This window comes from Zalophus californianus, chromosome 8 (genome assembly GCF_009762305.2).
Source record: "Zalophus californianus isolate mZalCal1 chromosome 8, mZalCal1.pri.v2, whole genome shotgun sequence".
In the NCBI taxonomy this organism is placed as follows: Eukaryota; Metazoa; Chordata; class Mammalia; order Carnivora; family Otariidae; genus Zalophus; species Zalophus californianus.
In genome coordinates this window covers 30715649-30729765 of record NC_045602.1, presented here as the reverse complement: position 1 = coordinate 30729765, position 14117 = coordinate 30715649, and the positions used below count along the sequence as shown (strand labels likewise).

At 43.9% G+C, this 14117-nt stretch overlaps 1 protein-coding gene across 3 annotated transcripts in view; it reads left to right on the top strand.

Moving 5' to 3' along the window:
* The first annotated feature begins 2392 nt into the window (after positions 1-2392).
* Positions 2393-14117, top strand: part of EIF2AK2 (eukaryotic translation initiation factor 2 alpha kinase 2) — a 34404-nt gene continuing 22679 nt past the window's right edge. Inside the window, exons 1-8 of one of the 3 annotated variants that reach the window (XM_027622541.2) lie at positions 2393-2537; positions 7681-7812; positions 8207-8327; positions 9832-9989; positions 11399-11525; positions 12050-12165; positions 12332-12425; positions 13967-14001. In XM_027622541.2, the coding sequence (XP_027478342.1) occupies positions 7694-7812; positions 8207-8327; positions 9832-9989; positions 11399-11525; positions 12050-12165; positions 12332-12425; positions 13967-14001 (770 nt within the window). In that variant the 5' untranslated portion in view covers positions 2393-2537; positions 7681-7693. The remainder of the gene's footprint in view (positions 2538-7680; positions 7813-8206; positions 8328-9831; positions 9990-11398; positions 11526-12049; positions 12166-12331; positions 12426-13966; positions 14002-14117) is intronic. The other 2 variants (XM_027622539.2, XM_027622540.2) reach the window with 2 other exon arrangements.

Genomic DNA, 14117 nt, shown 5'->3' with positions numbered 1-14117 from the left:
AAAACAGCAATTTGGTTTAGAACATAACTGCCCATGAAGGGCAGCACACCCAGCTTGCTAAGTGCTGTCTCCTACTTGGGGCTATACCTGAGTCTTCATTACTCCACCCTACTGCCCAATATGGCCGCCTGCTTGGGGTAATGAGGTTCAGAATAAAGTCATTGAATCCTATGGCAGTCACTTCTTTTTCTGTAAAATGGGTTTCTTAGTGAGGGATATGATGATGGTGAGCAAGGTATTCAGAATGTCCAACAATGATGCTGGCAGAAGCATTGCAGGAAGGAAACTGAATCCATATCTGCAATAAAGGTTCACCCCCCAGAGGGCAAATTCCTGCCCACATGGTGATGAAAGGTCCTGGCGTTCCCTGTCTGCCACAAAGTGGCTGGCTGGTCTCCCTTGGCGTATGGTCCTCTCCACTGGGGCCCAGAGTTGGTCCCTGATGTGAGATATTGGGTGCTCAGCAGCCAGATCAGCCTTGATGAGAATTTCATGTTGATGAACTCACACATATCATATGTTCCTACTGCCACAGTCTCCTCATTCCTTGAACAAGCACCCGGCGTGGCTGGGGAAAAGACTGACTGACGTCTACAGAAGTCTTCCTGACCACCTGCTTCTCAAAACCCTCCTCAGAAAAGGATGCCTTTGATGAACATTCACAATATGCTCATACTCTGTGTCTAACTGGTTCACCCACATCGTTTTCCCCAGGCCACCTTATCACGAATCCTTTGATCTTGTTCCTTCCAAACCTCTGACGATCCAGCTAACCTGCTAGACACTGGTTCTATCCAAGCCACCAGCTTTCTCCCTTTCCACGTGACAACTAAAGGTACTGCTCAAAGTTGTGTCCACGGGCAGGATTTCCTTTCTCCCGCTATCTTTCAGGGCCACCTCCCAGAGGGGCTGTTGTAGAACACCAATCCACTTTTTTTTTTAAGACTTTATTTATTTATTTGACAGAGACACAACGAGAGGGAACACAAGCAGGGGGAGTGGGAGAGGGACAGGGAGAGCAGGCTTCCCGCCAAGCAGGGAGCCTGATGCGGGGCTCGATCCCAGGACCCTGGATTCATGACCTGAGCCGAAGGCAGACGCTTAACGACCGAGCCACCCAGGCGCCCCTAACTCAATCCACTTCTGATTAATGCCAGTGTACTGTGCTTCATGCAACTTTTCCTTTCTCAGTCACCTGGTCACAGGGAACTCCCCACGAGCTCAGTGATGTGGGTCGACAGAAGCTTGTCCTTTCCTTTCTTTAAACGACAACTTGTCACTGTTACTCCTGCTGATGCTGCCACAGCCACCACACACCCACAAGACTGGCAAATGGTCTCATGCAAGTTCCTGCCATTGCTGGAGCTTTTTGTCATCTGGAAATGCCCCAGAAAGATGGCTCTGCCTCCTATCTACCTTACAAACCTTCCACCAGTACTTCACATTTGTGGAATTTAAATCATGCCCAGGACATAAGCTATAAAGAAAATATAGTGTTTAGCCATTGATACCCTGAAATTCCAGAAGGACGTAGGAGAGAAGTGGGGAGGGACTCCTAGAGCCAATGCCGAATACTGAATGTATATGCGAGGTCCATCTTGGCACCACCTCACTCCCCACTCTAGCTAAGATGCTGAGGGTACAGACTTCTGGTTCTAATCCCAGTTCTCCTGCTTACTGACTGAATTGTTTCTCTGTGCCTCAGACCTCAGTTTCCTCATCTGTTAAATAGGCATAGTAATGGCACCTACTTGTCAGTATTGTTTTAAGTCTTCAGCACGCCTCAATCACCGCGTCTGTTTCTTATAAATAGAGGACTACTTAGTGGGGCTTTGGTAGGAAAACTCCACGAGGTCCCACAGGGAGCAGGTAGGTGGCTCTCCTCATGGCTGGACTGGCTGGTGCTTACAACGGCGAAGACAAGGACCTGTTGAATGAATGGATGGATGGGTGGAAACTGACTGAGGGAAGGCTAGGTCCCCAGGGCTCTTCATCCCCCGCCCCACCCCCCCACACCCCCCCCCCCGGCCTTGTAAAGGTGAGGAGGTAGCAGAGTGAAAAGGGGACGGAGTACTTTGGTATTTACGGGCCTGACCTTGAGTTGAATCCTGGCTTTGCCACTTAGCAGCAGGACTCTGTGCGGGTTAATTTGCTGTTTTTTTTCGTTCATGAAATGGAGTGGATAATATCCACCTTGGCCGACCGCCGCTGCTGGGGGACCTCGGTGTACTCCCTTCCTCCCTGCTGACCCTTCTCGCGCACCGGGGCGTGGCATAAGCAGACGCGGGAGCCGGGGTGGCGGAGGGGCGGAGAGGAAGGGGGTGCCCCCGCAGGGTCCTTGCGCGCCTGGCGGCCAAGGGGCGGCACGTGGGTGGCAGTGCGCCCGGCGCGGCCGCGGAGGGAGGCTCCAGCTTCCTGCGCTCCAGGAGCGGGAGAGCGCCGGGCGGCCGCCGCGGAAGGCGGAGCCCGCGGGGAAAACGAAAGCGAGAGCGAGCGGCCGAGATCCTGCGGGCGGTAGTCGGCGGCTGCGGTGCGGGGTGAGCGGGGCTCCGGGCGTCCGGGGAGCGCGGGGGGATCTGGGGTGCAGGTAGGGGGCGGCGCGGGCGCAGCGAAGGGCGAGTCCGGGTTCGGGACGTGGACGCTGGTGAGAGGCCCCCGACGTCTAGCCCGGCCGCGCGGGAGCGCTGTCCGAGGCCCGGAGCCCGGGAAACGATCGCGCAGCGCGCTGGGGACTGAAAGTCATTCTCCCCCTCCCTCAAGAGTCTCTATAAGAGCAAGTAACGAATTTCCTCGGCCGGAGTGGCTGGGTGGCGGGGTGGCGGGGAATCTAGCGGAAAACGGTAAGTTGGGAAATATGACAGATGGGAAATATGGAGGCCTGGATTTGCCATAGATTGGCTAAATAGGCCCTGGCTGAACATCTCCTGCCTACATAGTTGCAATTGTTTCTCCATGGCCGGGCCTTTTAGCCCACTCCACCCCACCCCACCCCACCCCTCACCCCCGCCCCAACTCCGTACCACCCTGTCCCCCATATCTTTTCTCAACACTGCAGCTGAGGAGGGGGTCCTTTAAGTCAGAACAGGACACTCCTTTTCTCGGATCATCCCGATAGCTCACCATCTCCTGAGAATTCCGTCAGTGGTGGCCCCTGGGTGGCTCGGTTAAGCCGCGGACTCTTGATTCCTCTCAGGTCTTGATCTGGGGGTCGTGAGCTGGAGCACAGCCTCCAGCCATCCGGAGCCTCCCCGCCTCCCGCCACGCAGGGCTCGGTGTTCAGCAGGGAGCCTGCTCGAGATTCGCTTTCTCCCTCTGCCCACAGCCTCAGCTCTCTCGCGCTCTCTCTCAAATACATAAATAAATCTTTTTTAAAAAATTCAGTAAATGGCGCCGACAAAGCCCCTTGCTGTCTCCACTGCGACCAGACAGAGCTCATTGCTGTTTTGGGAGGCAGGCAAGCACATGCCTGCCTCTGGGCCTTTGCACGCCTGTTTCCCCTTCCTGGAAAGCTCTTCCCCCAGATGCCTGCATGGGTCATTCTTTTGCTTTACCCTGTACTTCTTGCAATGTCATCTCATCAGAGCAGCCTTCTCTGAACAACCAGCTGTGTAAAAGAAACCCCGCCCTTCCCTAACTGTCTCCCCCTTACTCTGCTTCAGTTTTCAACATAGTTATCAGCCTGTGACATTGTTTTATGGATTTGTCTGTGTTCCTCCGCTAGTAAGTTCACAAGAGCAGGGTTTCGTGCTCTGGTGTCACCCCAGCACCTAATAGTAATAGGGCCTCTTTAAATATATGTTTAGTGAATAGTAATAGTAATAGTAATAGCTAAGCATTTTGCAGGACCTGGAAGGGGCTAGGTCCACAGGGAGCTCAGAGTCTGCCAGAAGGAACAAGTAAGATGAGGAAGATGGACACATAACCTCCGATAGTGATTTTTGCTGGAGATTTCCTTTAGGAAAATGATAACATAGAATCAAAACAAGATTTATTGACAGTAGTTGAAGAGAAGCCTGCTGTTTCTTTTTTCCAGACTTGTAAGTACTTTTTCAAACATGTTAATTCAGCACATTCTTAGTTTGCACGTATAGTTCACTTAAATTCGAACTGGCTTGTCATTCTGATGAGTGGCAGTTACTTAACATTGAAAGCGCCAAAAAACAAAACAAAACAAAGCATTAAAAGCGCCAAGGGTTTAGAGTAGTTGATAGAACTTCAGGTTCTAATTGCTAAGGGCTCTTCCGTAACTGCTCTTTTGATATCTGTGATCCCCTCCCAATCTGATGTCTGGTCTCATGGTTGTAACTAAAGTAAATGACACTGGTTCCTAAAAATAATGGTACAGGGTGCCTGGGTGGCTCAGTTGGTTAAGCGACTGCCTTTGGCTCAGGTCATGATCCTGGAGTCCTGGGATCGAGTCCCGCATCGGGCTCCCTGCTCAGCAGGGAGTCTGCTTCTCCCTCTGACCCTCTTCCCTCTCGTGCTCTCTCTCATTCTCTCTCTCTCAAATAAATAAATAAAAAATCTTAAAAATAATAAAAATAATGGTACAGCTACAGATCCTTATCAAACACCCTTGGGCATGTTCTGGTATTCCAAGAGTTTGGGATTTTAGAAAGGTAAGACAGCATAAATCCTGTCTATTATAGAATGCTCTCAGCAGGATTTGGGGGCAGCCCTCTATAATAAAACAATTTCTGTAGTGAAATGTATAGGTGGACAACAAAGTATCATAAAGACTATAAATAGCTCATGTCAGCTCAGGTCTAGACAGGGGGCTAGAAACCTATCAAAAACAAAACAAATGAAAACAAAATGAACCTCAGTTTTTAGTGCGTTTTGGGTTTCAGAATTGCAGACCAGGAGCACCATTTATTGAGGGTTAACGGTGTGGGGGACTCTGCTGGGTGCTCTTCATCTGGTTTATTCCCCACAGCCACCTCTGAATCACGTGTTTTTATTCCTGTCTTCAGGTCACAGATGAAAGGTTCAGAGACGGTGTAGCTCAGAGCAATGTGGCCTCTAAAGCTTGATTGTCTCCACGACACTAAGCAGTAACCTGACGGCTTTGCCTTTGCTCACATTCTAGATATTCCCACCACGTGCTTCCAGCCGCCATCATTGCTCACCCAAACCATGGCAGCATCCTTGCTTGGTCTCCTTGCTTCTGCTCATGCTCTGCCCACTGCCCACACCTGTCCCTGCCCCCAGACCCTGTTCTTTACATAGTATCAGAGTCATCACTTAAAACATAAATCCAATCACATCCCCCCTCTACTTAGAGAATGTCCGGTAACTTCCTATTGCAATTGGAACACCATCCACCGGTTCCGACCATGACCTACAAGGTCTATGTGCATGGTGCTGACCTCTCTGACTCATTTCCTACTCTTTTCCCCTCACTCACTGTGCAGCAGTCCCCTTGATCTTTTTGTTATCCTTTCAAAGGCCATGCTGGTTCCTGAGATACTCTTCCCCCATATCTTGATATGATGGACTTTCTCATCATTCAGTCTGCATTTAAAATTGCCTCCTAAGAAAGGTCTTTTGTGACCACTATGTCTAAAACTGCCTCCCCCTTAGCTCTGCCCCTATCTACCAACTCACCTTCTATGCTGCATCCCTATTTAATTTCATTATAGCACTTCCAGCCATCTGGTCATCATATTGTCCGTTCCTGTTATCTGTTTCTGTGCATGGTCAATTTCTGTCTTCCCTCAGTGGAATGCAGGTTGGGTGTGAATTTATCCTGTTCACATCTGTATACTCATTGTCAGAATAGTGCCTGGTACTTGCTAAGCATTTATTGAATAAATGAAGAAAAGATGCACGGAAAACAGCCGATGAAGCAAAGGGAGAAGACGAGGGGGTTTCAAGTAGAGTATTTCATTTTAATGAGTCATTCTTTCATTTTCCTATACACCACCCAAGTGTTTGGCATTTACCACTTGCCACTGGGTATTGGTGATACAAAATGAGTAAGACATAGAACCTGCTTCCCAGATTGCTCACTGACTGGGCTGTTATGGGAGCTGGGCAAGGTGGAGTGGCGGGCCCTTGGAGGAGGACTGGCTGCCCCTCCAACATCAAAGAAAACGTGTGAGCCTCACAGATGAGTGGGAGTTGCCTGGTGGACAGAGGGTGCAGATATTGCTTTCAAAGCAAAGAGAAAAGCATGTGACAAGTCATGCAGGTGGGGGAGGTCTGCAGATATTTTGGTATTCATTCATTGATTATGGAGCCCCTATTATAACAGGCGGGCCCCGTCCCTCTTGTAGCTCATGGTCTCCTTTGGAAGACAGTCAGTTATTTAAAGCAATTGCAGGAAAGGGGACAAGAGCTGTTGTGGAGCACCGAACCAGGACCTCTTCAAGGGTGTCTGGAAAGTGACATCTGAGCTGAAATCTATAGGAAATAAGAGTTGACCAGGCGAAGACAGTGGATGGGGTAGCGTCAAGAGCATTTCAAGGAGGCATTCTATTGGACAGAAGCAGTTAGAGTCAGGAGATAGTCAGGGGTAGAGGTGTTCTTTTGATAACCATCATTGTATATGTAGGTGGAATTTAAAGCCGTAAGTCTAGAGGCGATCTAGAGGGGAGTGGGTGTTAGACCAGAGAGGAGATCTAAGGACAGGGCCCTGGGGCACTAGATTATTTAGAAGAAATGTCTGTTCAGGTCCTTTGCCAATTTTTTAATTGGGTTGTCTTTTTGTTGTTGAGTTGTAAAAGTTCTTTATATATTCTGGGTACTGGACTCTTATCAGATATATGAATTATAGATATCCCATTCTGTAGATTTTCATTTTCTTCATAGCGTTCTGTGTGACACAAATGTTTTTACTTTTTTTAAAAAAAGATTTTATTTATTTATTTATTTGAGAGAGAGAGAGCGCGGAGATCCCAGGATACTGGGATCATGACCTGAGCTGAAGGCAGACGCTTAACCACCTGAGCCAGACAGGTGCCCCTGTTTTTGCTTGTGATAAAGCCCAATCTATCTTTTTTCTTTTGCCCTTCATCACAAAGATTCCATTGCCAAATCCAAGATTCTGAAGATTTACCCTTATGTTTTCTTCTAAGAGTTTTATAGTTTTGGCTCCTATATTTAGATTCTATATTTTTTAGATTTTCATTATGACTTAAATCATTGCTACTCTCTTGGTCTAATGAGACCCATAAACTGGGGTCATAATTTACCCAGGTAAATTTATCTGTAATTGACTAATGCAAACTTTAAAGGTAAGATTTTTGGGATTTCATAGGGGAATCTGTTTCTGTATGGTGAAATCTTTAATGATTTCATAAACTTCACTTTACGTATGTACTCTCAACCTTTTTCTTCTCAACATGAAGAGTTCTGATTCTACTTGTGTAGTTCAAGCAGGTGGATAAACCTGTCCCTGACGCTCACTGGAAGCAGAGAGCAGAGTGGAAGAGAAAGATCCTTTTCCTTTTTTGGCCAGCTGAGTTTTGAACGTAGAAAGTTTTGGACACAGTAGCTTGGTGTGCAGATCATGAGAGAAGAAGATTTTGTAAGAAAGTTTCCTCTGGATTTGTGTGGGGCTGAGATGAGTCTTATAGAGAAGATTCTTCTTACCCTGTTTCGTCTCCTACACTGGACTGGGGTAATCAGGTTAAATATGTTCTGTCTCACTTTTTCCAAATATCTCTTCTGTTCTAGGTTACTAGAAGAAATGGCCAATGAGCGTCCACCAAGTTTTTTTATAGAAGAACTTAATACATACTGTCAGAAGCACAGCTTGGTACTTAGGTATTATGAACTGTCTAAGGAAGGACCTCCACATAACTTAAAGTAAATTGCTATTTTTTAAAAAGATTTTGTTAAAGTAACTGCTCCACCTAATGTAGGGCTCGAACTTACAACCGCGAGATCAAGAATTGCATGCTCTAGTAACTGAGCCAACCAGGCACCCCAAATTGCTGGGGTTTTTTTTTACAGTTATATCTCTATAAAATATGAATTAGAAGAATGATGGCAACTCTGGCACAATTTGGAAGTCAATAAGTTAGCTCTAGAGTGAAGATGATGTGCTGTTTTGCTGTTTGAGGGTGACTGCTTATATTCTATACCGAGCCGGTTAAAACCTTCAAGGTAGTCAGTCACAGGAGGCAGTGTGACTGGAACACTTGTCCTTAGACAATGCATGGATTTTATAACATTTTGTGAATATTGTCTTTGTAATCAGGTTTACATTTCAAGTTACCATAAATGAGAGAAAATATTCAGAAGCGGAAGGTAAATCAAAGAAGGAGGCCAAAAATGCTGCAGCCAAATTAGCCATTGAAAAACTTAATAGAGAAAGCAAGGTGAGTTAATGCCCTTTTTAACTTTACTCTGTGAGTGAACACCCACAGACAGAGTAAAGCCATTCGCAGGTTCTTTCCCATTCAGAAGTACAGTCTTTTTCCTCCATCTCCATTTCTGTAGAGCCCTGAGTCAGAGGTTCATCTAAGAAGTAGTGGGCACAGCCTGCCGATACCCGTTTAGAGTGCCAGCAGTAGAGACCACCTCTGAAGTTGAGTGAATGGGAAAGGAAACAGAAATGAGCTGATGAGTTCTGGCAGGGGTCCCTCCACCCGACTGAGGGATGGAAGGACGGTGGGGAGGAAGGACAAAGGACGAAGAGATGGAGGGGCCATGGGGAGGACGACGGATGAGCAGGACAGGTGATGGAAAGCCAGCATTCGTGGAACTGGTGTCCTGGAGGCTGAGAACAGAGTAAAGAGGACAGAGAAAACTATCCAAAGAGATTCCAGTTGAAAGTGTTTCTGAAGTAAAGGAAGACCTTGATGCAGATGAAAGCAACTCCACAGATAGAGAAAAACACAGAGCCACCAAGAACATCGAGCAGTGGGAAAGTCCTGAGCTCTAGGGATGATGAAAAAATCCTGTGAGCATCGAGGCAGAAAGAGGAAATTATTTAAAATGTAAAAATGAAAAAAAAATTGTGCTGTCTACAGCCTCGTTTTAAACCACGGGATAGCAGAGAAGTGGCCGTAAGATGAGACAAGCAGTCATTTACATGTGGGACCAAAGAGGATTGTTTCTCAGATATCGAAAATTTTGAAAACATTGACTTTCAAGATACTTTCCTGAAAAATCTTCCTCGATGATGTCACCCTTGTAACCCAAATCGGGAAAAGTAAATCAGGCAAAGTTGCAAACTCACGAATTGTTAAGGAGCCAGAAAATCAAGTCAAGAAGTTAGGAAAAGAACAGTAGAATACCTTTCCCCAAAAAAGCGGAAGACAGAAAATAATAACAAGGCCAAACATTAATGTAAAAGAAAACTAAGAAACCATAAAAAAGGTCGATAAAACCAAAAGTTTTTTCTGACGAGATCAATAAAGTAGAAAAACTTTGGACACGCTTTTGCCAGATTAGGAAAAAGGTACAGATAAGAATGGAAGGGATGGTGCTGTTATATTCCTCTTTCCCCATAAGGTGCGATCCAGGATGTAGCTCTACTGCAGTATTGGTAATCTCGTTTTTTGAGATTTACAAAGTGTAGAGTGAGCTAGACAGTGTTAGAGTATTTTGCGTGGATAAACAAGAAAGTTCACTATTTTGTTTTTCTGTAGGAAACTATAAAAGGATGGTTCCTTTCCTATTGTTAACCTTTTCTCTTGTGGATTTTTTATGGTAGAAGAAAATATATACTTAGACTTTTACTCAAGGTAGTAGACTAGGGCAATACATAAAATCTAGGTTGTCTTTCAAATTATTCATTTAGTAATTTTAATAGAGGAAATAAAATGGTTAAATCTTTGTTTTCATCTGTATTAAACAAAATTTTTTTTTTCCTTGTAGGCAGTTAGTTCTTTATCACTGACAACAACAGATTCTTCAGAAGGATTAGGCGTAGGATCCATGGAGAATTTCATAGGCCGTATGAATAGGCTTGCCCAGAAGGAAAAACTATCTGTAAATTATGAACCATGTGAATCGAAAGAATATGGGCCAGAAAGGTGAGATGTAGTTCAGCTTTTCCTTCTATTTCATTGTATCTAAGTAATAGAACGGGCTTGTTTTCATGTCTAATTTTCTAGAAATATTTGTCCTCCTTTTGGGGACCTTTTGCATGGAAGGTTTTATATGACTTACACACAACTGGTCATCTTCACAATTAAAATATGAAAATGCTTAATTGCTGAAGACTTGGGACCCATATACCATAATGGATCAAATCTGGGGAATCCTTTATTTCTGAGGTATATCTGGATGGTTTAGTCTGCAGGAGACCTAAGAGAGAATGGGGTGCCCCTGCTGGGGGTGTGTGTGTGTGTGGAGTTTCCCTCCCACAGATCACAGTGGGAGTCGCTGTATGACAATGACTAGACCACATGCGTAGGTGAAATGACTCTCTCTTCACCATCATCAGATTAGAGAGCCGTTTGTCTAGGTGTTTGTCCTTCAAATTCGGTAAAATGGTGTCACTCTCTAGACAAATACCAGGTCTTAAAAGAAATGGGTTTTAGCCATAGGCTGTGAGGAGACCCGGATTTAAGGATTATAAAGGATGGGATGGAGTAGAGCTTCAGAGTTGCCAAGATTTTGGAAGTGAAGATAGGAATGGATAGGAACTGGGAAAAGCAGAAATAAATGAGCCTGAAGGAGATTGTTTCCTGGCTACAACCAACCCATTGAATGAGAGAGAGAGAGAAAAATCTAAATGGCGAATAGTCCAAATGACCGCTTCAGGATACTGTCCTCTGAATTGACTCAGTTATGGACTTTTTAACTCTGATGGCTTTTAGGCCAGAACCAGGAAGAGGAAAACAGAAGAGTATTCATTGGCATGAAATAGTCCAAAGTGAATTGTGTGAGTCGATCTCAATAAAGTAGGAGGCTATTTTTTCGTAGCTTACCTGTTTGGCTCCTTGGGATTAAACACTCTAGCATAAGTTACCTAAAAGAGAGAGGTCTACTTAGGGGTGCCCGGGAGAATAGGAGCTGTAGAAACCACCCAGCCGCTCAGTGTAATTCTGCCTTCAGGGCCCAGCAGGGAAGACTCAACCCTGTTTGAGTGTATTTGCCTCCATGGCAAATAATACTGTAATAATTTTGAATTAATGCATAGTAACTCCCTGGTACTTACCATGTCCATTGCTTTTCCACATTCAGTAGAGTTCTCATATAATTGTCCGAGGCCCCTTGCCTAACCACAAATGCAAGCTGATGACATCAAGCTATCCTGGTTATTCTGGCAAATTGGTCAGCCATCTTACCATTTCTCTTCTACAAGATACAAACTAAACGTACCCATTAAATTAGGGTTATATTAAGGTCTTTGTTCATCTGTGTTTGTTTCCAAATCCTAAGTTAGATTTACTGTTTTTTTGGCATTTGGGTAAATACTCTCTATCATTTCTCCTAGATTTTACTATAGATGCAAAATTGGGCAGAAAGAATATGCTGTTGGTGGAGGTGCTACCAAACAGGAGGCAAAACAGATGGCTGCTAAATTTGCACATGAGCAGATACAATCAGAGAAAACCTTAATGGTATGAAATGCCTTTGGATTTCACTTCTAAATTTTAAGATCCTTTCTGAGGTTGATTTGAGGTGAGACTGTGTTTAGATGATGCCAAGACAACTAATCACATAGCAAAGGGATTCCTCCATTCTGTGTTTCACCAGTGAGCCATGAGCCATGGGGCCATGAGGCCCCAGAGAGCAAAATTCTGTTCACAACTCAGGATTGTTGGTTTTTGTTTTTTTTTTTAAGATTTTATTTATTTGAGAGAGAGAGAGAGAGAGAGTGTATGAGTTCGGGGGAGGGGCAGAAAGAGGGGGAGAGGAAGAAGCAGACTCCCCGCTGAGCAGGGAGCCTGATGTGGGGCTTGATCACAGGACCTTGAAATCATGACCTGAGCTGAAAGCAGACACTTAACCAACTGAGCCACTCAGGTGCCCCCAGGGTGGTTTTTTAAATCCAGATCAAACATCCATAAATAAATGTGGTAGTTAGCACACAGAGACTGAGCCAGTATGGAGAAGTAATGTAATTGCTCTTAAAACCCCTAAGGGTTACTCTTTCTTTCAGAAAGATGACTCCCTCCTTCAGAAAGATGAAGAATCAAGTGATTCTTGGACTACTTCACCTAGTGACTTGGGAAACAACACTTCGGTGAGAAGCATATCGTAAGTGTGGACAAACAACTGTGATAATTTAACAAATTCAGATTGCTGCCTGAGAGCACATTTTTATGAAAATGTTTAATGTTTAAGGAGAATTTAGAGAAAGAAATTCTGATCAACAAAAAATAGGCAGAATTCACAAACTAATAATTATCCCCTTTTCTTCTAGTGCTTCTAAATCCCCACTTGAAAATGATTTCTCACCAAGTGCACCAGAAGGAAATTGTAACAGCAACAGTGTAAACAATTCTTCATCTCCTCTGGTACAGTATTAGCCTCTAGCTTCCCGATGATCTTTTTCTCTGTGTGTTTCTTCATTTAAAAATTGCCTCAGTACTCAACCATAATTTTTCTACTTTTATCTCATGCATTCTTATTTCATATTAATATGTGGCAGCATTTTGGCTTTCTCCTTTCTTTATTAACCCCTGTTCCTCACTTGCAAAATTCTTCCACTCTTCACTCCCATTTTCCTATCCGTACTCACCTTCACGTTTTAATATATTCCTGTGATCTTGCTTATCTTCTATCAGTTGGACACTACTTAAAATGTCCATTAATATAGTCTGCTCCTGTTTTAAAACATCAGAACTAAACTTAAAAATCAGATAATTTTTGTGGTGACAATTAGCGTTACATAAGTGCTCTGTTTATAACGAACTGTAAACAAATCAATAAGAAAAAGAAAAGCAACTCAGAAAAATGTACAGAAGATCTGAACAGACAATTCAGAGAAGAGATACCCAAATAGGCAACAAAAATATGAAAAGATGCTTTGCTGCATGTAGTAGGGAAAATGCAAATCAAAACAACAGTTAGGTACCTTTTTTAAACCCATCACCATGGCAAAATTTGAGTCTGGCAATACTAAGCATCGGCACAGCTGTATTCTGATTATAACTACTACGTGCTGCGGGTGGAAGTATAAGTTGGTACAACCATTGTGGAGACAGTTTGGCAATATGTAGCAAAGTGGAGGGTGTGCACGCCATGCCTTCAAGCAGTTCCATTCCTGGGGATGTCTACTAGAGAAGCACTTCTATGTATGTACAGAGAAACATATGTAAGTGTGTTCTTGCAACCTCATTTGTAACAGGAAGAGACTTAAGAAACATTGTCATTTGACAGAATGGCTAAATTAATATACTATAATCATCATACAGTGGGAAGTGGTATGAGCTCAAAAACTCTTAGTTTGATGCTCCCTGCTTGGTGTCCAAATTGATAATACTACAAAACCTACCAGAATAAAAGTGAATATGAATAAAGAATAGCTATGTGAAATTTACTTTTGAGATATAGTGAAGATTCCTCTTTTTTTGCTAAATATTAAAATTAAATTAATTTGTGCTAAAAATGAAATTATTAGTATTGTCATTTTTTCTTTTTCTTTTTTCTTTTTTTTTTTAGCATTGCCATTTTTAGCTGGTTACCAGATAAGAAACACTTGGGGAATTATTTTAGACTGGATCCCTGAGCTCCATCTGTGTCTTTAGCACTGTGGAGAACTGTGATGCATGCCTTCTTGTTGAGACCCAGTGCTTCTGCTGAACTTGCCCCGATTGCTTTTTTGTCCTTCCTGCCTTATCTGTCTGGTTGCTAGAATAGATGACAACATTGATCTAGCCAAGTAAACTGAGAAGCAGGGCTTGATGGGAGTACACAACTTGATGAGGCTGTTCATCTAATGGACCAAAAAAAAATGTCACAGAACCATCTAGCAGTACAGGAGGAAGAAGAACAAGATACAGCAAGATAATTGATTTAATCATCTACAATTGTTTTTCGTTTTCTTTTGTTACAGAGCAATGTCAGAAGTAGTGAAAAGAAGGTGAAAAGGTGGGTATCATTATGCAGTGCACGTATTTGGAAATGAAGTTTTGTTTCACACTTAGGTTGTTAACCTTATTTACTAAGTCTTCAGTATTTGTAGAGTACTATATACCCTTCTTTGA